Below are 25,791 nucleotides of genomic sequence, written 5' to 3' on the forward strand. Positions count from 1 at the left end.
CAGTTCTTTATGGCCCCATAGATGCCCCATATAATGCTCCATGCAGTTCATTATGGCCCCATATAATACTCCATGCAGTTCATTATGGCCCGATAGATGCCACATATAATGTTCCATACCGTTCATTATTGCCCCATAGATGCTCCATATAAAACTGTGCCACATATAATGCTCCATACCGTTCATTATTGCCCCATAGATGCTCCATATAAAGCTGTGCCACATATAATGCTGCTGCTGCAATAAAAAAAAAAAACATACTCACCTCTCACTGCTGCCCGCTGCTCCTCAGCGTTCCGTCTCTCCGCACTGACTGTTCAGGCAGAGGGCGGCGCGCACTCTAATACGTCATCGCACACTCTGACCTGAGCAGTCACAGCAAGAGGACGGGAAGACGGAGCGGCACCCGGCGGGTGGAACGTGGACAGGTAAATATGAAATAGTCACCTGCTCCAGCGTGGTCCCTGGCTCCTTCTCCCGGACAGATGGTCTCTGGGCACTGCAGCTTCTTCTTCTGTCAGCGGTCACTGGTACCGCTCATTACAGGAATTAATATGCGGCTCCACCCTTATGGGAGTGGAGTCCACATTCATTACTTTAATGAGCGGTACCACGTGACCGCTGAACAGAGGAAGAGCTGCGGCAGTGGCAGCCGAAGACCATGGGACAGGCAGGGACAGCGTCAGGAGCAGGTGAGTATGCGACAGTTCTCTCTCCCCCTCACCCGCCAATCATGACTCTAGTATAAGCCGAGAGGGGCACTTTCAGCCCAAAAATTTGGGCTGAAAATCTCGGCTTATACTCGAGTATATACGGTATATCAGATTGACTTTTTCTGGATACCTGTATGTGCCATCGCTTACCTCTTATTGATGAATTGTTCTGGTTTTGAGGCACTAATTTTAATTGTGTGTATTGTATATAAGTTATAATTTTTAATTAAAAAAAATGACACTTCTTGATTCAGTACAGTTTAATAACTGGCTCTGTAGTCAGTATGTTCATTAGCTGTTATAAAATCCAGAGGTGGTGCAACAAAATACTAGTGATGTTTTGGATTGTTTTTTTGTTTGTTTGTTTGTTTTTCATAATTCCATAATTTTTTCCTCAGAATTGAGTGATTCCATATTTTTTTCCCTATGCTTGGTTAAAAAAGTAACAATTACTGACTACCACATTTTTTGTTCTTGATTTCTTTTAGTGTTTCTTAAAGCCAGAAAGTTGCCATTGGAAATGACTTTAGTTTTGTGCCATGTCTGTGATCTGATTTTTTTTTCTACAAAATTAAACAACTGAATGAACATCCTCCAAGGCCGGTGATTCCATAATTTTTGTCAGGGGTTGTAGTCCGAAAAATATGGTAATTGTTTTTTCTAAACAGTTTTTATTGCATAAAAGTGAAAAAGCATAGAAAAATTATATAAATGTGATATCGCTGTAATCGTACTGACCCAAAGAATAAAGCTGAATTATCAATTTTAACAGATGTGGAACGACATAAACCTCCCCTCCCCACCAAAAAAAAACTATTCCTGAATGCTACCTTTTGTTCATTCTGCTTCCCAAAAATTGAAATGGAAAGCAATCAAAAAATGTCATGTGAACAAAAATGGTATGAATAAAAACGTGAATTCGTCCTGCAAAAAACAAGTTTTCACATGTCTCTATAGGCAAAAATATGCAAAAATGATAGTGCTCAAGTAAAGTGATGCAAAAACTAGTTTTTGCCCCCCCAAAAAGCATCTTTTAGTGTGTGATAGCTACCAATTATAAATCTCCGATATAAATCTGGTATCGCTGTAATCGCACCGACCCAAAGAATAAAGTTGTGTAATCACTTTCCAGCTCATTTAGATAATCTCACAAGTTCCCGACCTACTGATGTAGAAGGTTTAGTGGGTATAAACCACCTGGCCATCTCTTCGAATGCTACTGTACAACTATTTTAGAGTTAGAAAGTGAATTTGAGACTTTCATTGATGGTTAATATTCTGCATAACTGAGCAGATACTTACTTCATTCGGCAATTTGTTGAGTACCTGGAATCAGGCTCAGCTTCATTCTCTTCATTATTAGGGTTGCCTTGAAATATTAAAGATTTATGTGGTCAGTATATGGAAATAATAAGGTATCTAAACAGAAATGTCTTCTGCATATAAAAAAAAAATAATATTTAATTATTTTAATATTTTAAAATATCTGTCTCGTTTTCCTCAAAACTATGTAAAAAAAAACCCTGATACATTGTAAGTCATGAAATGCAAATAGTCGAATGGGCTCTATGGCTTCTGGCAGTTTGTGCTACGTATATACTGGGAAAAAAATGTTCTTTTCAATTGCTGAACTTGGAGACTGGTATTGTGGTTGTTCCAGACATCTGAACAAGGGCTTTGTAAAAATCTGTGCACGGGCTACAGATACAACCTGGACATGTATGGAGAAGTTCTTCAATCCTGGAAATCTTCAACATGAGTAGTCTCCTTTTGTAGAGTTGTAAAGTTTTGTTCAGCAGTTTCTTAACTCACTGGGAAATCTATGTGGCATCTTACACAGTTTAGTGATTTCAGATTTTTCATGCCCTATTAATTCTTTATGTTTTGCAGCTGTTTTGTGAATTTTACTAATGATAAGCGCTTGAGGGTTGTCTCATCTTATTGAATTGCTAAAAATGCAAATATATTTGTCTTCACTAGTACATTGTAATTTACTTATTAAAAACTCTCTCAGCACTCAAGAACCGAGAGTTTTTAATTCTGGAGCTAGCTTACAGCTCGTTGTCCATTGCTTGCAGGCTCTGCACCAAAGATGGCCGGTTCCTTGGATCTAGGTAGATTCAGTGCTTCTGACTCCTTTGGTGCTATTGTGGCAAATCTGCCATTCCTAACGGCAATGGAAAGGGCATGGTTGGATGAGAGGCTCAGCCATGCTGCCTGCCCAAACTGTCAATCATCAGGAGCGCACCGCCTCCCCCTTATCCAGGAAAGCAGGAAACCAGGAGGTAGAGGGGCAGACATATCATTGGTGCAACCTGTGTGGTCGCACAGAGGCCCAAGAGGTACGGGAGCCCATTTCTACCTACAAACTCATGTGCAATTTTGCATTTTTAGGTGCTCTTGGGCTTCAAAGGGTCTTCTTGCACAATGGCCCTTTTCTGTCTGTGTTTGCCAGTGTGGCAGTGCACTTCTGAAAATTGAAATAAACCCTTTAGTTGTATAAGCATACACAAGTAAATCTTCATGAAAAAGTAGTGTAGGCTTTTTGCATACTTCTGCATTGTGTGTGCACAGCTTTAAAGGGGTTGTCCTAGTAGTGGACAACTCCTTTAAGTGTCATTCAGATAGCAGTGATTTTCAGGTGCACAAAAGTTTCCTCAGTGTTTTGGATCTGGATTTTTTCATCAGTGTTTGATCAGTGTCAGTTTTTACCATCTGTGTTTTATCAGTAATTTTCTCATATAACTAAATACACTAATAAATTGCAAAGCATCTCCTATCCACTACATCATCACTGCGTTGTCATCAGTGCAGTCAGTGTATGCTGTCAGTGAGTTTTCATGGACCTGTAGACTTGCATGGGAAATTTGGATCTGTGACCCGGATTAAAAACAGACATGAGAACAGCCACATAGAATATAATGGATCAGTCCATGGAAATAAAGACATACCTGGCTGTAGATTTCTCTTCCCCATTAAACCCACAAAGAAGTCATGCATGTCTCCTGTAAGGTACAGTTGGAAATTATTATTTTTTAAAGAAACCTTACATTTTAAAATAATGTTTTATTTTCCTATGAGAATATTAATATTTACAGCCCATGTTACAATGCCAGATTTTTGTCACGTAAAAAAAAAATCATACCAAAAAGAGTAATTTTCTAAACTTTTTTCCACTCTTAATGTTAGCCATAATCTGCATAAATCTATTGAGAAACAAACTGAAATCTTTTCAGGTGGAAAAAGAAAAATAATAAAAGAACTAAAATAATATTCATACCCTTAAAGGGGTTCTCCGGCCTTAGGCTACAATCTTCAAGGTGCACTTGGAGTGGGCAGGCGGTGACAGCAGGTTAGAAAAACACAATAAAGCAATCATTAGCTCACCGGGTTGAGAAATGAGGGTGCGGTGCAAGGAGGTTTCAGGCTGGTTTCCTGAGCAAGTGTACAATGAAAAAAAGTGGACGATCCAGCAACCGCAAAATTCATTAAAACACATTTATTTTTACATGAAAAAGTAAAGTTTAAAAAACTTGTTAGCGCAACGGTCAACGCGTTTTGAGCTCATGATTAAGAGCTAATATAGCTCGAAACATGTTGACAGTTGTGCTAACGTGTTTTTTAAACCTTACTTTTTCATGTTTTAATCTACAAATAAATGTGATGTTCGAATGAATTTTGTGGTTGCTGGATTTCTCACATGACAGAAAGTATGTGATTTGCATATATGCGGTCATGTGACAAATAGATGGATGTGGCCTCACACAACACATGTGTATTGAGTGAGGCCGCACACAGACTAGCTGGAATGTGGCAGGTAATGTGCTAATTGCATAATTGCGGCCACATGACCGCCCACTCCCTACACCTCACAGTCTGCAGACCAGTAGCATAATGATGCACAACCCCTTTGACCCGTTAAAACCCAGGCCATTTTCCATTTTTGCATTTTTGTTTTTTGCTCCCCTTCCTCCCAGAGCCATAACTATTTTATTTTTTGGTCAATATGACCATGTGAGGGCTTGTTTTTTGTGGGACAAGTTGTACTTTTGAACAACACCATTGGTTTTAACAAAAAAAAGTGCAATTCCACAGTTGTAGTTTTTCTTTTTTACCATGTTCACTGAATGCTAAAACTGACCTGCCATTATGATTCTCCAGGTCATTACAAGTTCACAGACACCAAATAGGTATAGGTTATTTAAAGTGGTAAAAAAAATCCCAAATTTGTAAAAAAAAATCATACTAATCGCACTAAATGTCCAACTGGGGGTCTGTATGTAGGGGAGACAGGGCAAAAGCTTAGAATAAGAATGAATTCTCATCGCCATTCAATAAGAGAAAAAAGAATGGATCTACCTGTGGCAATACACTTTTCTCTCCCCAATCATAGCATGATGGATATGAAATTACTTGCATTAAAAAGTAACTTCAAATCTCAAAGAGACCGAAGAATTTGGGAAGATAAGCTGATGATGACCTTTGACAAACTCAGTGCAGGAATGAATGTGTCGCATGGATTTATGTCTTTTTACATCAACTAAGGAATTTTCTTCTCAGACCATGTTGAGTCATCATAACAGGACCAGACCCCTATTAGAGGACAAGAAAACACTCACATTCCTTATCTTTGAACTGCTCCAATATTTTTGGACATAAATGTTTATAATGGTAGTTCTGCTTCCCGTCACCTGTCTTTTCTATGGCATTATTTCTGTGCTGTGTTGTGCATAAATATGTGATTCTTCAGAATTTCTATTAGTCTATGCCTGATGAAGAGACCGGAGTAGTCTCGAAAGCTTGCAATTTGCTACCATCTTTTCAGTTAGCCATTAAAAGGTATCAACCACTGAGGACTCTCAATTCTAAATATTATTCTATCTACTGGCTAACACGGTACCAAGATATATATCTTTACGGTATCACACTTCTGCATTCACATTCTTTTAGTTTTGTTATTTTTATTTCCTCCCTCAAAATTATTTCAGTTTGTTTCTCTATGGATTTGTACAGATTATATGTGACATTCAATGTGGAATTTTTTTTTTTAAATGACTCTTCTTGCTATGATTTTTTTAAATGACTAAAACATGACATTTTAACAGGAGTGTGTTGACTTTTTATATCTACAGTGTGTTCTTCATGGCTCAAATTTGAATGTGCAAGCCATCCTACATGGAGAATCCTGCTGTAGAAGTAACAAAAAATCACAGGCCCTATGAATAGCAGCCATTTAATTTCTCTACACTCCAATCCTCCACACTTTGATATGGAAATTTTGTCAGATAATATGTTATAATTTTACTTACGTTTTAATGGCATTGATGATGAAAGCTCCTTGGAATCTATAAAACAATAAACATTTTTGTTCATAATGGCTCATTTGATAAAAATTGTTAAGTGAAAGGGTTAATACTGTGTTTTCATCACACCTGCTGCTCACATCTGCTTCCTGCCCGGCTGCTCTTTACACCCTACATACTGCTATCTATTATGTATAAATGTTACATGTACTGCATTCTATGCCCCATTACACTGCACTGCTATCTCCTTGGAAGTCTTATAAATAAACTATAGTAAAGTGATATTAATAACACATGCACTTTTTGCCAGGACAGGCTATATTAGCAAGTAGAACAATTTCATACTGGTTTTAACAATTTGAGTTAACAATAATAATAGTACATATTGTCTAACATTTGCCAGCAGGTAGTGCCTGTGTGGTGCCTAGAGAAGAATAGCAACAACACATTGGAGATAAATATTATTCAACATCACGCCACTGAACCCCATCTACTCGGGAATATAATAAAAAAATACATGGTGTATCCCTTCCCGTCATAACAAGTTTTCATATTTTTTCGCCTTTCAAAAACCATGAATATTCTAATATATACTGCTCAAAAAAAATAAAGGGAACACTAAAGTCCCACATCCTAGATATCACTGAATGAAATATTCTAGTTGTAAATGTTTATTCATTACATTGTGGAATGTGTTGAGAACAATAAAAAATAAAAATGATCAACATAAATCACAACTAATATCCCACGGAGGTCTGGAGTTGGAATGATGCTCAAAATCAAAGTAGAAAATGAAGTTACAGGCTGATCCAACTTCAGTGGAAATGCCTCAAGACAAGGAAATGATGCTCAGTAGTATGTGTTGCCTCCACGTGCCTGTATGACCTCCTTACAACATCTGGGAATGTGTTGTGAATTCTGTGGCTGAGTTCACTTCTGTGGTCACAAGTGGTATTGCAGTCTCTGGGCTTCCTCCCTCAGGTGTTTTGGTGAGCTCGTTGGCTGCCTTGCTATTTAGCTCCACCTGAGTCTGTCTTCCTTGCTCCTTGTCAATGTTCCAGTGTTGGATCTGAGCTACTGCATCTTTCCTTGGGCCTGCTGCTCTGCTAGATAAGTGCTTCTAGTTTGTTTTCTGTTTTTTTCTGTCCAGCTTGCTATTGTCTTTTGCTGGAAGCTCTGAGAAGCAGAGGGGTGCACCGCCGTGCTGTTAGTTCGGCACGGTGGGTCTTTTTGCCCCTTTGCGTGGTTTTCGTTTTAGGGTTTTTTGTAGACTGCATAGTTCTCTTTGCTATCCTCGCTCTGTCTAGAATATCAGGCCTCACTTTGCTGAATCTATTTCATTCCTACGTTTGTCTTTTCATCTTGCTAACAGTCATTATATGTGGGGGGCTGCCTATTCCTTTGGGGTATTTCTCTGAGGTAAGTCAGGCTTGTATTTCTATCTTCAGGCTAGTCAGCTCCTCAGGCAGTGCCGAGTTGCATAGGTAGTTGTTAGGCGCAATCCACTGCTGCTTATAGTTGTGTGAGGATAGATCAGGTACTGCAGTCTACAGAGATTCCACGTCTCAGAGCTCGTCCTATTGTTTTTGGTTATTGCCAGATCTCTGTATGTGCGCTGATTACTGCACGCTGTGTTGCCTGATTGCCAGCCATAACAGTACAAGGAGCCTCACCAATGATTCCCAATAGAGGGAAAAAAGAAATCCTGACATCATTTTTTTTTCTTAGCTCTGTCTTCAGTCTTTTTTTCCCCCTAGACATTAGAGTGCTTCAGGACACAGCTGTGGACATGGATATTCAGGCTCTGTGCTCCTCAATGGATAATCTCGTTGTAAATGTACAAAAGATTCAAGATACTATTGATCAGAAATCGATGCTAGAACCAAGAATTCCGATTCCTGATTTGTTTTTTGGTGACAGAACTAAGTTCCTGAGCTTCAGAAATAATTGTAAGCTATTTTTGGCCTTGAAACCTCATTCTTCTGGTAATCCTATTCAACAGGTTTTGATTATTATTTCTTTTTTGCGCGGCGACCCACAGGACTGGGCGTTTTCTCTTGCACCAGGAGATTCTGCATTGAGTAATGTTGATGCATTTTTCCTGGCGCTCGGATTGCTTTACGATGAGCCTAATTCAGTGGATCAGGCTGAGAAAAATCTGCTGGCTTTATGCCAGGGTCAGGATGATGTAGAAGTATATTGTCAGAAATTTAGGAAATGGTCAGTACTCACTCTGTGGAATGAATCTGCACTAGCGGCTTTGTTCAGAAAGGGTCTCTCTGAAGCTCTTAAGGATGTAATGGTGGGATTTCCTATGCCTGCTGGTTTGAATGAGTCTATGTCCTTGGCCATTCAGATCGGTCGTCGCTTGCGCGAGCGTAAATCTGTGCACCATCTGGCGGTACTGCCTGAGAGTAAACCTGAGCCTATGCAGTGCGACAGGACTATGACTAAAGTAGAACGGCAAGAACACAGACGTCTGAACAGACTGTGTTTCTATTGTGGTGATTCTACTCATGCTATTTCTAATTGTCCTAAACGCACTAGGCGGTTCGATAGCTCTGCCGTTATTGGTACTGTACAGTCCAAATTCCTTTTGTCCATTACCTTAATGTGCTCTTTGTCATCGTATTCTGTCATGGCGTTTGTGGATTCAGGCGCTGCCCTGAATCTGATGGATTTGGATTATGCTAAACGTTGTGGATTTTTCTTGGAGCCTTTGCGGTGTCCTATTCCGTTGAGAGGAATTGATGCTACACCTTTGGCCAAGAATAAGCCTCAGTACTGGGCCCAGCTGACCATGTGCATGGCTCCTGCACATCAGGAAGTTATTCGCTTTCTGGTACTGCATAATTTGCATGATGTGGTCGTGTTGGGGTTGCCATGGCTACAAACCCATAATCCAGTATTGGATTGGAACTCTATGTCGGTAACCAGCTGGGGTTGTCAGGGAGTACATGGTGATGTTCCATTTTTGTCTATTTCGTCATCCATTCCTTCTGACATCCCAGAGTTCTTGTCGGACTTTCAGGATGTATTTGAAGAGTCCAAGTCTGATGCCCTACCTCCGCATAGGAATTGTGATTGTGCTATCGATTTGATTCCTGGTAGTAAATTCCCTAAGGGTCGTTTATTTAATTTGTCCGTACCTGAACACACCGCTATGCGCAGTTATGTGAAGGAGTCCCTGGAGAAGGGACATATTCGCCCATCGTCGTCACCATTGGGAGCAGGGTTCTTTTTTGTAGCCAAGAAGGATGGTTCGCTAAGACCGTGTATTGATTACCGCCTTCTTAATAAGATCACTGTTAAGTTTCAGTATCCCTTGCCATTGATTTCTGACTTGTTTGCTCGGATTAAGGGGGCTAGTTGGTTTACTAAGATTGATCTTCGTGGTGCGTATAATCTGGTGAGAATCAGGCAGGGAGATGAATGGAAAACGGCATTTAATACGCCCGAGGGTCATTTTGAGTATCTGGTGATGCCGTTCGGACTTGCCAATGCTCCATCTGTTTTTCAGTCTTTTATGCATGACATTTTCCGTGAGTATCTGGATAAATTCTTGATTGTTTACTTGGATGACATTTTGATCTTCTCAGATGATTGGGAGTCTCATGTGAAGCAAGTCAGAATGGTTTTCCAGGTACTGCGTGCTAATTCCTTGTTCGTGAAGGGATCAAAGTGTCTCTTCGGTGTGCAGAAAGTTTCATTTTTGGGGTTCATCTTTTCCCCTTCTACTATCGAGATGGATCCGGTTAAGGTTCAGGCCATCCAGGATTGGACTCAGCCGACATCTCTAAAAAGTCTGCAGAAATTCCTGGGCTTTGCTAATTTTTATCGTCGCTTCATCTGTAATTTTTCTAGCATTGCCAGACCATTGACCGATTTGACCAAGAAGGGTGCTGATTTGGTTAATTGGTCTTCTGCTGCCGTGGAAGCTTTTCAGGAGTTGAAGCATCGTTTTTGCTGTGCCCCTGTGTTGTGTCAACCTGATGTTTCTCTTCCGTTCCAGGTCGAGGTTGATGCTTCTGAGATTGGTGCAGGGGCGGTTTTGTCACAGAGAGGTTCTGGTTGCTCAGTGTTCAAACCATGTGCTTTCTTTTCCAGGAAATTTTCTGCTGCTGAGCGTAATTATGATGTGGGCAACCGAGAGTTGCTGGCCATGAAGTGGGCATTCGAGGAGTGGCGTCATTGGCTTGAGGGTGCTAAGCATCGCGTGGTGGTATTGACTGATCATAAGAACTTGACTTATCTCGAGTCTGCCAAGCGCTTGAATCCTAGACAGGCCCGTTGGTCGTTATTTTTTGCTCGTTTTGATTTTGTGATTTCATACCTTCCGGGCTCTAAAAATGTGAAGGCGGATGCTCTGTCTAGGAGTTTTGTGCCCGACTCTCCGGGGTTATCTGAGCCGGCGAGTATCCTCAAGGAAGGAGTCATTGTGTCTGCCATCTCCCCTGATTTGCGGAGAGTGTTGCAGAAATTTCAGGCTAATAAACCTGATCGTTGTCCGGCCGAGAAACTGTTCGTCCCTGATAGGTGGACTAGTAAAGTTATCTCTGAACTTCATTGTTCGGTGCTGGCCGGTCATCCAGGAATCTTTGGTACCAGGGAGTTGGTTGCTAGATCCTTCTGGTGGCCATCGCTGTCACGGGATGTGCGTGCTTTTGTGCAGTCCTGTGGAATTTGTGCTAGGGCTAAGCCCTGCTGTTCACGTGCCAGTGGGTTGCTTTTGCCCTTGCCGGTCCCGAAGAGGCCTTGGACACATATTTCGATGGATTTCATTTCTGACCTTCCCGTTTCTCAAAAAATGTCGGTCATTTGGGTGGTCTGTGATCGCTTTTCTAAAATGGTCCATCTGGTGCCCTTGGTTAAATTGCCTTCCTCCTCTGATTTGGTGCCTTTGTTCTTCCAGCATGTGGTTCGTTTACATGGCATTCCTGAGAATATTGTTTCTGACAGAGGTTCCCAGTTTGTCTCGAGGTTCTGGCGAGCCTTTTGTGGTAGGATGGGCATTGACCTATCTTTCTCCTCGGCCTTCCATCCTCAGACTAATGGCCAGACCGAACGAACCAATCAGACCTTGGAAACATATCTGAGATGTTTTGTTTCCGCTGACCAGGATGATTGGGTGTCATTTTTGCCGTTGGCTGAGTTCGCCCTTAATAATCGGGCCAGCTCGGCTACCTTGGTCTCTCCATTTTTCTGCAATTCTGGGTTCCATCCTCGTTTCTCTTCAGGACAGGTTGAGTCTTCGGACTGTCCTGGTGTGGATTCTGTGGTGGACAGGTTGCAGCAGATCTGGACTCAGGTAGTGGACAATTTGACCTTGTCCCAGGAGAAGGCTCAGCTTTTCGCTAATCGCAGACGCCGTGTGGGACCCCGACTTCGTGTTGGGGATTTGGTTTGGTTATCTTCTCGTCATATTCCTATGAAGGTTTCCTCTCCTAAATTTAAACCTCGTTTTATTGGTCCGTATAGGATTTCTGAGATTCTCAATCCGGTGTCTTTTCGTCTGACCCTCCCAGACTCCTTTTCCATACATAATGTATTCCATAGGTCGTTGTTGAGGAGATACGTGGCACCTATGGTTCCATCTGTGGAGCCTCCTGCCCCTGTTTTGGTGGAGGGGGAATTGGAGTATATTGTGGAGAAGATTTTGGATTCTCGTGTCTCTAGACGGAAACTCCAGTATCTGGTCAAATGGAAGGGTTATGCTCAGGAAGATAATTCCTGGGTTTTTGCCTCTGATGTCCATGCCCCAGATCTTGTTCGTGCCTTTCATGTGGCTCATCCTGGTCGGCCTGGGGGTTCTGGTGAGGGTTCGGTGACCCCTCCTCAAGGGGGGGGTACTGTTGTGAATTCTGTGGCTGAGTTCACTTCTGTGGTCACAAGTGGTATTGCAGTCTCTGGGCTTCCTCCCTCAGGTGTTTTGGTGAGCTCGTTGGCTGCCTTGCTATTTAGCTCCACCTGAGTCTGTCTTCCTTGCTCCTTGTCAATGTTCCAGTGTTGGATCTGAGCTACTGCATCTTTCCTTGGGCCTGCTGCTCTGCTAGATAAGTGCTTCTAGTTTGTTTTCTGTTTTTTTCTGTCCAGCTTGCTATTGTCTTTTGCTGGAAGCTCTGAGAAGCAGAGGGGTGCACCGCCGTGCTGTTAGTTCGGCACGGTGGGTCTTTTTGCCCCTTTGCGTGGTTTTCGTTTTAGGGTTTTTTGTAGACTGCATAGTTCTCTTTGCTATCCTCGCTCTGTCTAGAATATCGGGCCTCACTTTGCTAAATCTATTTCATTCCTACGTTTGTCTTTTCATCTTGCTAACAGTCATTATATGTGGGGGGCTGCCTATTCCTTTGGGGTATTTCTCTGAGGTAAGTCAGGCTTGTATTTCTATCTTCAGGCTAGTCAGCTCCTCAGGCAGTGCCGAGTTGCATAGGTAGTTGTTAGGCGCAATCCACTGCTGCTTATAGTTGTGTGAGGATAGATCAGGTACTGCAGTCTACAGAGATTCCACGTCTCAGAGCTCGTCCTATTGTTTTTGGTTATTGCCAGATCTCTGTATGTGCGCTGATTACTGCACGCTGTGTTGCCTGATTGCCAGCCATAACAGGAATGCTCCTTATAATGCGTCGGATGGTCTCCTGAGAGATCTCCTTCCAGACCTGGACTAAAGCATCTGCCAACTGCTGGACAGTCTGTGGTGCAATGTGACGTTGGTGATGTGAGACATGATGTCCCAGATGTGTTCAGTCAGATTCAGGTCTGGGGAACGGGCGAGCCAGTCCAGAGCTTCAATGCCTTCATCTTGCAGGAACTGCAGACACTCCAGCCACATGAGGTCTGGCATTGTCCTGCATTAGGAGGAACCCAGGGCCAACCGTACCAGCATATGGTCTCACAAGGGGTTTGAAGATCTCATCTCAGTACCTAATGGCAGTCAGACTACCTCTGGCGAGCACATGAAGGGCTATGTGGCCCTCCAAAGAAATGCCACCCCACACCATTACTGACCCACTGCCAAAGCGGTCATGCTGAAGGATGTTGCAGGCAGCATATAGTAGCAAACACAGAGAAAGAAACATGCATAGACGCAGGGATCAACAAATATAACCAATTTTATTTATTACAAGTCTTTAGACCACACACTATATATTTAAAAACATTTAAAAGCCAAACATAGAAAAAATTACCCAAGAAGATAAATAATCCACATGGAAAATGATCCCCAACAGATCTACCTCAAAAATCAAACGCTCTCCAAAACAAATATCTCCACTAATAAGGTGATATCTAATATTAGCCACAAAGTACAATAATGCAAATAGCTATACAAAAGTTTTAATCTGCCATAGCATAAACCATATGGCGATAATAAAATCAGCATAATAGCCAACAATAGGACAGACGTAAAAGAGCATACATTACCAGAATAAGTTCCCAATGGACATGCTCATAATCGATCAGATCACTGAGGAGGAAAACGTAAGTAGGGAATCAGCCCCCATGTGAAGTTGGTGGATGATGTGAGACATGATGTCCCAGATGTGTTCAGTCAGATTCAGGTCGGGGAACGGGTGGGCCAGTCCATAGCTTCAATGCCTTCATCTTGCAGGAACTGCTGAAATACTCCAGCCACATGAGGTCTGGCATTGTCCTGCATTAGGAGGAACCCAGGGCCAATCGCACCAGCATATGGTCTCACAAGGGGTCTGAAGATCTCATCTCAGTATCTAATGGCAGTCAGACTACCTCTGGCAAGCACATGGAGGGCTGTGCGGCCCTCCAAAGAAATGTCATCCCACACCATTACTGACCCACTGCCAAAGCGGTCATGCTGAAGGATGTTGCAGGCAGCATATCACTCTCCACTAGGGTTGAGCAACCTTGACCTTTTTAGAGTCGAGCCGTGTTTCGCGAAACCCGACTATCTTAGAAGTCGAGTCGAGTGGAATCGGCCGATTATCGCGAAAAGTCGGGTATCGCCCGAAACACGAAACCCAATGCAAGTCAATGGGGGAGCATAGTCGGCAGTGAGTGGAGGCCAGGAAAACACCTACACTGCCCATTTTAATGGCAAAAACATCCATTCTTGTTAAAGAAGCTTGTCAATCGTAATTTACCTTATAATAATTGGAAGGCATTTGAAATTGGGGGTCATTTGGCTAAAGTTGTGGGGGCTAGGGCTGGTTCAAGTAATTAGTGGGCCCAGTAAATCTGGACCACGTCACGGCAGTGGAGCAGGGAGAGGTAAGTATTTCAACTTTGCAAGTGCTGTGATCCTGAGCAAGCAGGGGGGGCCCACTCGTTGGCATTGGCACAGGCACGGGCCCCTCAAAGTACAGCGGTGTGTTTGCACGGCGGGGGCGCCTCCCATCGGCAGCAACACTTTTGCGTACTATGAGAGGCCCTGTGCCAGTGACGTCGCCAACTAGTATTCCTCCCCCCACCTGATGAAGGAACCTGCACTTTCATCTGCACCTTCCTCTTTGTCCCCGTGTAAGGTGGTATGGTATGCGGGAAGAGGAACCTGACTTTCAGCAGGGTCACAATCTTGCTGTGTAGCGTGCACGGGGAATTTTGCGTTATGGGTCAATGTACCAGCAGACTCATCTATCACTGGCTGGGCAATAGGCAGGATGAGGAGGAAACACAGATATAGGCCCAAAGAATAAAGTTGGCTAAATGCAGTTCAAAATTGGTAACACAGGACTAACCAGGGGGCATTGCAGTGGAGGACAACTGGAATGAGAGGCTGACACAGAGAGTAGGCCCAAATCAGTAAGTAGTCGAAATGCAGTTCAAAATTGGCAACCGTAGTAAACAGGCGGCACAGCTTTGTTCAGTGGAGGAGAATAGCAAGGAGTGGCAGACACAGATAGTAGGCCCCAACCCAACTAGTAGGCCAAATGCAGTCTAACATTAACAACTACTTAACGAGAGCCTGAAAATGGAATTTCAGGACAAGAAACCAGGAGAACAGCAAGGAGTGGCAGACACCGATAGTAGGCCCCAAACCAACTAGTACGCCAAATGCAGTTGTTCCGTTTAACCACAATTAAATGAGAGCCTGAAGATAGAAGTTCAGGAAAGGCAACCTGGAGAACACCTTGGAGTGTAACACACCATCTCTCTACACCCCATACCCAATTTGTAGGCCTAATGCAGCGTAGTTTCCAACAACTACTAAACGAGAGCCGGAAGATCGAAGCTCAGGAAAGGCAACCTGGAGAACACCTTGGAGTGGAACACACCATCTCTCTACACCCCATACCCAATTTGTAGGTCTAATGCAGCGTAGTTTCCAACAACTACTAAACGAGAGCATGAAGATCGAAGCATTGGCGAGGAAACCTGGGGAACACCTTGGAGTGGAACACACCATCTCTCTACACCCCATACCCAATTTGTAGGCCTAATGCAGCGTAGTTTCCAACAACTACTAAACGAAAGCCGGAAGATCGAAGCTCAGGAAAGGCAACCTGGAGAACAACTTGGAGTGGAACACACCATCTCTCTACACCCCATACCCAATTTGTAGGCCTAATGCAGTGTAGTTTTCTACAACTACTAAACGAGAGTCGGAAGACCGAAGCAATGTGGACGAAACCTGGGGAACACCTTGGAGTGGAACACACCATCTCTCTACACCCCATACCCAATTTGTAGGCCTAATGCAGCGTAGTTTCCAACAACTACTAAACGAGAGCCGGAAGATCGAAGCTCAGGAAAGGCAACCTGGAGAACACCTTGGAGTGGAACACACCATCTCTCTACACCCATACCCAATTTGTAGGTCTAATGCAGCGTAGTTTCCAACAACTACTAAACGAGAGCATGAAGATCGAAGCATTGGCGAGGAAACCTGGGGAACACCTTGGAGTGGAACACACCATCTCTCTACACCCCATACCCAATTTGTAGGCCTAATGCAGCGTAGTTTCCAACAACTACTAAACGAGAGCCGGAAGATCGAAGCTCAGGAAAGGCAACCTGGAGAACACCTTGGAGTGGAACACACCATCTCTCTACACCCCATACCCAATTTGTAGGCCTAATGCAGTGTAGTTTTCTACAACTACTAAACGAAAGCATGAAGATCGAAGCATTGGCGACGAAACCTGGGGAACACCTTGGAGTGGAACACACCATCTCTCTACACCCCATACCCAATTTGTAGGCCTAATGCAGCGTAGTTTCCAACAACTACTAAACGAGAGCCGGAAGATCGAAGCTCAGGAAAGGCAACCTGGAGAACACCTTGGAGTGGAACACACCATCTCTCTACACCCCATACCCAATTTGTAGGCCTAATGCAGTGTAGTTTCCAACAACTACTAAACGAGAGCATTAAGATCGAAGCAATGGCGAGGAAACCTGGGGCACACCTTGGGTAGGCAGACACCGTTAGTAGGCCCTACCAAAGTTGTACCCCCAATGCAGTTTTAAAATTCCTAGAGGCTGAAAACAAGACTATTGACGCTCAGCTTTTTTCAAAGGAACACAGCTGAATTGAGTGGCGCAGACAGACACAGGTAGTAGGACTTAACCCAAAAATGTGGCTCACTGCAGCTTAAAAAAGTTACAGGGGTACACAAGCAGCAGTGCTCTGGGCAGTGGAGGACAATTTCAATAGTGGACCGCAGACAGACTTTGTACGCCTACTATTAAAAAAAGGATGCTCTATGCAATTAAAAATAGGTTCCAGGGGTCCACGGGCAGCAGTGGTGTGGTCAGTGGACGAGTATTGGAAGGAGGGACCGCAGACAGGCGTAGTAGGCCTAACATAACAAAATTAGGCTGTAGACACTGTAAAATTGGTTCCAGGGGTACACGGGCAGCAGTGGTGTGGTCAGTGGAGGCCTAGTGGAAGGAGTGACCGCAGACAGGCATCGAAGGCCTAAAATAAAAAAATTGGGCTGGCTGTAGGCAATTTTAAATTGGTTCCAGGGGTACACGGGCAGCAGTGGTGTGGTCAGTGGAGGCCTAGTGGAAGGAGTGACCGCAGACAGGCATCGAAGGCCTAAAATAATAACACATGGCTGTAGGCAATTTTAAATTGGTTCCAGGGGTACACGGGCAGCAGTGGCCTGGTCAGTGTAGTAGTAGTAGAAAGAACGGACCGCAGACAGGCATCGAAGGCCTAACAATAATAACACACTGCTGTTGGCAATTTTAAATTGGTTCCAGGGGAACACGGGCAGCAGTGGCCTGGTCAGTGTAGTAGTAGTAGAAAGAACGGACCGCAGACAGGCATCGAAGGCCTAAAATAAAAAAATTGGGCTGGCTGTAGGCAATTTTAAATTGGTTCCAGGGGTACACGGGCAGCAGTGGTGTGGTAAGTGGAGGCCTAGTGGAAGGAGTGACCGCAGACAGGCATCGAAGGCCTAAAATAAAAAAATTGGGCTGGCTGTAGGCAATTTTCAATTGGTTCCAGGGGTACACGGGCAGCAGTGGTGTGGTCAGTGGACGAGTATTGGAAGGAGGGACCGCAGACAGGCGTAGTAGGCCTAACATAACAAAATTAGGCTGTAGACACTGTAAAATTGGTTCCAGGGGTACACGGGCAGCAGTGGTGTGGTAAGTGGAGGCCTAGTGGAAGGAGTGACCGCAGACAGGCATCGAAGGCCTAAAATAATAACACATGGCTGTAGGCAATTTTAAATTGGTTCCAGGGGTACACGGGCAGCAGTGGTGTGGTCAGTGGAGGCATATTGTAAGGAGTGACCGCAGACAGGCATCGAAGGCCTAAAATAATAACACATGGCTGTAGGCAATATTAAATTGGTTCCAGGGGTACACGGGCAGCAGTGGTGTGGTCAGTGGAGGCATAGTGGAAGGAGTGACCGCAGACAGGCTTCGAAGGCCTAACATAACAAAAATGTCAATACAATGGTATTGTCAGTGGCAGGCATTGAAGGATGTCAGCGCATAGACTAAACATTGGTGGAGCTGTGAGATAATTTTGCAAGTGGTAGAGCACTGTTTGAGCTGGGGGGGGGACCTGTCTTGTGGCCGGCGGTACAGGCCCAGGGCCCCTCATATTACAACGGTGTGTCTGACGTTGGGTGCGCACCACCACCGCCAGAGACACTTTATTGTACTAGGAGGGACCCAGTGGCAGTGCCGTCGACCAAAAGCGGGCACACCCACCTCTTCAGACAAACAGCACTATCACGGGTGCTGTCGCCAAGTGTCGATACCACGGCCCCGTGTGGGGAGTTTGGCCATTTAGTGAGGTGTAAACATGTCGTATGCTGGACAATCAGGTGCAGAAAATTACGAGATTGGAAAAGGCATTCAGAATAGTCCACAGGCAAGACCTTTTCATAGGAAAGCTAGGTGTCAGCCGGGCAAGGTGGGGCAAAAGATTTCGAAATCCAGTTGTGGTTCATTTTTATGAAGGTTAGATCATCTACATTTTGGGTAGCCAGACGAGTCCTTTTTTCTGTTAGTATTGAACCTGCAGCACTGAATACTCTTTCTGATAGGACACTAGCTGCCGGGCAAGCAAGCTCCTGTAATGCATATTCTGCCAATTCTGGCCAGGTGTCTAATTTTGATGCCCAGTAATCAAATGGGAATGACGGTTGAGGGAGAACATCGATAAGGGATGAAAAATAGTTTGTAACCATACTGGACAAATGTTGTCTCCTGTCACTTTGAATTGATGCTGCAGTACCTGTCCTGTCTGCGGTCATAGCAAAATCACTCCACAACCTGGTCAGAAAACCCCTCTGGCCAACGCCACTTCTGATTTCTGCCCCTCTAACTCCTCTGGTCTGCTGGCCCCTGCAGCTCGTGTGAGAACGATCACGGGCGCTGTGTGCAGGGAATGCCAGAAGCAAACGGTCAACAAGAGTTGATTGTTTGGTTGCTAATATTAGTTCCAAGTTCTCATGTGGCATTATATTTTGCAATTTGCCTTTATAGCGAGGATCAAGGAGGCAGGCCAACCAGTAATCGTCATCGTTCATCATTTTAGTTATGCGTGTGTCCCTTTTGAGGATACGTAAGGCATAATCCGCCATGTGGGCCAAAGTTCCAGTTCTCAAATCTGCGGTTGTGCTTGGTTGAGGGGCAGTTTCAGGCAAATCCACGTCACTTGTGTCCCTCCAAAAACCAGAACCCGGCCTTGCCGCGCCACCAATTTCCAGTGGCCCCGGAAAAGCTTCCTCATTAAAAATATAATCATCCCCATCATCCTCCTCGTCCTCCTCCTCCTCTTCGCCCGCTAACTCGTCCTGTACACTGCCCTGGCCAGACAATGGATGACTGTCATCAAGGCTTTCCTCTTCCTCAGCTGCAGACGCCTGATCCTTTATGTGCGTCAAACTTTGCATCAGCAGACGCATTAGGGGGATGCTCATGCTTATTATGGCGTTGTCTGCACTAACCAGCCGTGTGCATTCCTCAAAACACTGAAGGACTTGACACATGTCTTGAATCTTCGACCACTGCACACCTGACAACTCCATGTCTGCCATCCTACTGCCTGCCCGTGTATGTGTATCCTCCCACAAAAACATAACAGCCCGCCTCTGTTCGCACAGTCTCTGAAGCATGTGCAGTGTTGAGTTCCACCTTGTTGCAATGTCTATGATTAGGCGATGCTGGGGAAGGTTCAAAGAACGCTGATAGGTCTGCATACGGCTGGAGTGTACGGGCGAACGGCGGATATGTGAGCAAAGTCCACGCACTTTGAGGAGCAGGTCGGATAACCCCGGATAACTTTTCAGGAAGCACTGCACCACCAGGTTTAAGGTGTGAGCCAGGCAAGGAATGTGTTTCAGTTGGGAAAGGGAGATGGCAGCCATGAAATTCCTTCCGTTATCACTCACTACCTTGCCTGCCTCAAGATCTACAGTGCCCAGCCACGACTGCGTTTCTTTCTGCAAGAACTCGGACAGAACTTTCGCGGTGTGTCTGTTGTCGCCCAAACACTTCATAGCCAATACAGCTTGCTGACGTTTGCCAGTAGCTGCCCCATAATGGGAGACCTGGTGTGCAACAGTGGCAGCTGCGGATGGAGTGGTTGTGCGACTGCGGTCTGTGGACGAGCTCTCGCTTCTGCAGGAGGACGAAGAGGAGGAGGAGGGGGTGCGAACGGCTACAGCCAACTGTTTCCTAGACCGTGGGCTAGGCAGAACTGTCCCAAACTTGCTGTCCCCTGTGGACCCTGCATCCACAACATTCACCCAGTGTGCCGTGATGGACACGTAACGTCCCTGGCCATGCCTACTGGTCCATGCATCTGTTGTCAGGTGCACCTTTGTGCTCACAGATTGCCTGAGTGCATGGACGATGCGCTCTTTAACATGCTGGTGGAGGGCTGGGATGGCTTTTCTGGAAAAAAAGTGTCGACTGGGTAGCTCGTAGCGTGGTACAGCGTAGTCCATCAGGGCTTTGAAAGCTTCGCTTTCAACTAACCGGTAGGGCATCATCTCTAACGAGATTAGTCTAGCTATGTGGGCGTTCAAACCCTGTGTACGCGGATGCGAGGCTAAGTACTTCCTTTTTCTAACCATAGTCTCATGTAGGGTGAGCTGGACTGGAGAGCTGGAGATCGTGGAACTAGCGGGGGTGCCGGTGGACATGGCAGACTGAGAGACGGTGGGAGATGGTATTGTTGCCGCCGGTGCCCTAGATGCAGTGTTTCCTACTACGAAACTGGTGATTCCCTGACCCTGACTGCTTTGGCCTGGCAAAGAAACCTGCACAGATACTGCAGGTGGTGCGGAAAATGGTGGCCCTACACTGCCGGAAGGGATGTTGCGTTGCTGACTAGCTTCATTGGCCGAGGGTGCTACAACCTTAAGGGACGTTTGGTAGTTAGTCCAGGCTTGCAAATGCATGGTGGTTAAATGTCTATGCATGCAACTTGTATTGAGACTTTTCAGATTCTGTCCTCTGCTTAAGGTAGTTGAACATTTTTGACAGATGACTTTGCGCTGATCAATTGGATGTTGTTTAAAAAAATGCCAGACTGCACTCTTTCTAGCATCGGATACCTTTTCAGGCATTGCAGACTGAGCTTTAACCGGATGGCCACGCTGTCCTCCAACAGTTTTTGGCTTTGCCACGCGTTTTGGGCAAGATACGGGCCCGGCAGATGGAACCTGTTGCGATGTTGATGCCTGCTGCGGCCCCTCCTCCTCCGCTTCAGAACTGCTGCCGCCTGCACCCTGTTCCCCCAATGGCTGCCAATCGGGGTCAAGAACTGGGTCATCTATTACCTCTTCTTGTAGCTCGTGTGCAACTTCGTCTGTGTCACCGTGTCGGTCGGTGGTATAGCGTTCGTGATGGGGCAACATAGTCTCATCAGGGTCTGATTCTTGATCATTACCCTGCGAGGGCAATGTTGTGGTCTGAGTCAAAGGACCAGCATAGTAGTCTGGCTGTGGCTGTGCATCAGTGCACTCCATGTCAGATTCAACTTGTAATGGGCATGGACTGTTAACTGCTTCACTTTGTAAGCCAGGGACGGTATGTGTAAAGAGCTCCATGGAGTAACCCGTTGTGTCGCCTGCTGCATTCTTCTCTGTTGTTGTTTTTGCTGAAGAGGACAAGGAAGTGACTTGTCCCTGACCGTGAACATCCACTAACGACGCGCTGCTTTGACATTTACCAGTTTCACGAGAGGAGGCAAAAGAGCTAGAGGCTGAGTCAGCAAGATAAGCCAAAACTTGCTCTTGCTGCTCCGGCTTTAAAAGCGGTTTTCCTACTCCCAGAAAAGGGAGCGTTCGAGGCCTTGTGTAGCCAGACGACGAACCTGGCTCCACAGCTCCAGACTTAGGTGCAATATTTTTTTTCCCACGACCAGCTGATGCTCCACCACTACCACTACCCTCATTACCAGCTGACAATGAACGCCCCCGGCCACGACCTCTTCCACCAGACTTCCTCATTGTTTTAAAAACGTAACCAAACTAACGGTATTTGTTGCTGTCACACAACTTACACGGTGAGCTATAACTTCAGTATGATTTAGCTACCCCTTTACAGGTGAGTGAGACCACAACGAAAATCAGGCACAATGTTACACACTCTGTTGTTGGTGGCAACAAATGAGAGAGATGCCACACACGCAGGACTGTCACTGAAGCACAAATGTAAATATTAATCTCCCACTGATTTGTTTTTTGTTTTTTTTTTCAGGGAGACTTTAGGAAAAAAAATAATAGAATAAAATGATTTTTTCAGGAAGAATTTAGAAACCGAAAAAAATAAAATGATTTTTTCAGGGAGAATTTAGAAAACAAATAAAACAAAAAAAGGCTTTCTATGGCCCACTGAGTGAGAGATGACGCACACAGGAGTCAGGAGTGGCACACAAGCCCAGAGGCCAATATTTATCTCCCACTGATTGATTTATTGATTTTTTCAGGTAGAATTTAGAACCCAAATCAACCAAAAACATAAATAGGCTTTCTATGGCCCTCTATTTGTGAGAGAGATGGCACGCTCAGGACTGGCACACAAGCCCAGAGGCCAATATTAATCTCCCTTTTTTTTTTCAGGGAGAATTTATAAAACCAAGAAAAAAAAATAAATAGGCTTTCTATGGCCCACTATTTGTGAGAGAGATGGCACGCTCAGGACTGGCACACAAGCCCAGAGGCCAATATTAATCTCCCACTTTTTTTTTTTTTGTTCCAGGGAAAATTTATAAACCCAATAAAAATAATAAAAAATAGGCTTTCTATGGCCCACTATCTGAGAGAGAGAGATGGCACGCTTAGGACTGGCACACAAGCCCAAAGGCCAATATTAATCTCCCTTTTTTTTTTCAGGGAGAATTTATAAAACCAAAAAAAATAAAAATAAATAGGCTTTCTATGGCCCACTATTTGTGAGAGAGATGGCACGCTCAGGACTGGCACACAAGCCCAGAGGCCAATATTAATCTCCCACTTTTTTTTTTTTGTTCCAGGGAAAATTTATAAACCCAATAAAAAAAATAATAAATAGGCTTTCTATGGCCCACTATCTGAGAGAGAGAGATGGCACGCTTAGGACTGGCACACAAGCCCAAAGGCCAATATTAATCTCCCTATTTTTTTTCAGGGAGAATTTATAAAACCAAAAAAAATAAAAATAAATAGGCTTTCTATGGCCCACTATTTGTGAGAGAGATGGCACGCTCAGGACTGGCACACAAGCCCAGAGGCCAATATTAATCTCCCACTTTTTTTTTTTTGTTCCAGGGAAAATTTATAAACCCAATAAAAAAAATAATAAATAGGCTTTCTATGGCCCACTATCTGAGAGAGAGAGATGGCACGCTTAGGACTGGCACACAAGCCCAAAGGCCAATATTAATCTCCCACTGATTGATTTATTGATTTTTTCAGGTAGAATTTAGAACCCAAATAAAGCAAAAAAAAAAAAAAAAAATGGGCTTTCTATGGCCCACTGAGTGAGTGATGATGCACACAGGAGTCAGGAGTGGCACACAAGCCCTGAGGCCAATATTTTTCTCCCACTGATTGATGTAGTGATTTTTTCAGGTAGATTTTAGAACCCAAATCAAGCAAAAAATTAAATAGGCTTTCTATGGCCCACTGACTGAGAGATGGCACACACAGGAGTCAAGAGTGGCACACAAGCCCTGAGGCCAATATTTTTCTCCCACTGATTGATGTAGTGATTTTTTCAGGTAGATTTTATAACCCAAATCAAGCAAAAAAATAAATAGGCTTTCTATGGCCCACTGAGTGAGAGATGGCACACACAGGGATGGCACTCTAGCAGAAATGTCAATCTTAATCTCCCACAAAAAAAAAAAAAAAAAAAAACAGGGAGTGTCCAACAATTACTATCTCCCTGCAGTAATCTCAGCCAGGTATGGCAGGCAGCAATAAGGAGTGGACTGATGCACAAATTAAATAAAAAGTGTGGACAAACAAAAAAGATAGCTGTGCAGAAAGGAAGGAACAAGAGGATTTGTGCTTTGAAAAAAGCAGTTGGTTTGCACAGCGGCGTACACACAGCAATGCAGCTATCAGGGAGCCTTCTAGGGCAGCCCAATGAGCTACAGCGCTGAGGGGAAAAAAAAAAAAAAATGTAGCTTCCACTGTCCCTGCACACCGAAGGTGGTGTTGGGCAGTGGAAATCGCTACAGCACAAGCGGTTTGGTGGTTAATGGACCCTGCCTAACGCTATCCCTGCTTCTGACGAAGCGGCAGCAACCTGTCCCTAAGCTCAGATCAGCAGCAGTAACATGGCGGTCGGCGGGAACGCCCCTTTATAGCCCCTGTGACGCCGCAGACAGCAAGCCAATCACTGCAATGCCTTTCTCTAAGATGGTGGGGACCAGGACCTATGTCATCACGCTGCCCACACTCTGCGTTTACCTTCATTGGCTGAGAAATGGCGCTTTTCGCGTCATTGAAACGCGACTTTGGCGCGAAAGTCGCGTACCGCATGGCCGACCCCGCACAGGGGTCGGATCGGGTTTCATGAAACCCGACTTTGCCAAAAGTCGGCGACTTTTGAAAATGAACGACCCGTTTCGCTCAACCCTACTCTCCATGGCATCTCCAGACGCTGTCACATGTGCTTAGTGTGAACCTGCTTTCATCTGTTTAGAGAACAGGGAGCCCGTGGCGAATTTGCCAATCCTGGTATTCTGTGGCAAATGCCAAGCATCCTGCACAGTGTTGAGCTGTGAGCACAGCCCCCATCTGTGGACGTTGGGCACTCAAACCATCCTCATGTAGTCAGTTTCTGACCATTTGTGCAGACACATGCACATTCGTGGCCTGCTGGAGGTTATTTTGCAGGGCTCTGGCAGTGCTCCTCCTGTTCGTCCTTGCACAAATGCTGAGGTAGCGGTCCTGCTGCTGGGTTGTTGCCCTCCTACGGCCCCCTCCACATCTCCTGGTGTTCTGGCATGTATCCTGGTAGTACCCCCAGCCTCTGGACACTATGCTGACAGGCACAGCAAACCTTCTTGCTACAGCTCGCATTCATGTGCCATCCTGGATGAGCTGCACTACCTGAGCCACTTGTGTGGGTTGTAGAGTCCGTCTCATGCTACCACGAGTGTGAAAGCACAACCAACATTCAAAAGTGACCAAAACATCAGACAGAAAGCATTGGTACTGAGATGTGGTCTGTGGCCCCCACCTTTATTGAGTGAGTCTTGATAACTGCCAATAATTTCTATTCTGTTGTCTATATTACATTTAGAAACATCCTTAGGAGTGCACGCATGTGGGGGTGCACACAAGCATCCCCAAAGCATAGCATCCCAGAAGATAAGCATCAAAATAAAGTAGTTACTCCATGGCAAAGAACTAACATCCATCTTCTCTCTTCACAAAGATACAAATTCCCTCTGCTTGCCATCTCATCTCCTGCAATATATTCTAATGGTACAAATTCCATCTGCTTGCTGTCTCATCTTCTACAATATATTCTAATGGTACAAATTTCTTCTGCTTGCTGTCTCATCTCCTGCAATATATTCTAATGGTACAAATTCCTTCTGCTTGCTGTCTGTCATCTGCCACTTTACCATCTAGAAGCATATTTTAATGTGCCTGCTAAATCTTTAGTATAATTCATTTGGTGCATTGTACTTAATACTCACTTGCATATTCATGACTGGTATCAGTCTAGATGTTATCTAGTGGAAGGTGCTATGGCAAATAGATGTAGCCAGGTCCAATGTCTTTGATCATCTAACCACCCCTTGGTGTGCTGGCCCCAGCTGCCAAATTATCCCCAACCAGTTCCCACAATCTATCTCTTTTGAGCCTGGATTGCGGTCTATAAATTTA

The 25,791-nt window shown here is 44.7% G+C and overlaps 1 protein-coding gene across 1 annotated transcript in view; it reads right to left on the reverse strand.

Annotated features, from left to right (window-relative positions):
- The window catches only part of TAC3 (tachykinin precursor 3), a 216,230-nt gene that overhangs the window by 27,463 nt on the left and 162,976 nt on the right, over window positions 1–25,791 (reverse strand). Inside the window, exons 4-6 of the mRNA XM_069758530.1 lie at window positions 6,023–6,058; window positions 3,665–3,718; window positions 2,016–2,082 (exon numbers count right to left, since the gene is read on the reverse strand). Of these exons, the coding sequence (XP_069614631.1) occupies window positions 2,016–2,082; window positions 3,665–3,718; window positions 6,023–6,058 (157 nt within the window). The remainder of the gene's footprint in view (window positions 1–2,015; window positions 2,083–3,664; window positions 3,719–6,022; window positions 6,059–25,791) is intronic.

Source organism: Ranitomeya imitator, chromosome 3 (assembly GCF_032444005.1).
Source record: "Ranitomeya imitator isolate aRanImi1 chromosome 3, aRanImi1.pri, whole genome shotgun sequence".
Lineage (NCBI taxonomy): Eukaryota > Metazoa > Chordata > Amphibia > Anura > Dendrobatidae > Ranitomeya > Ranitomeya imitator.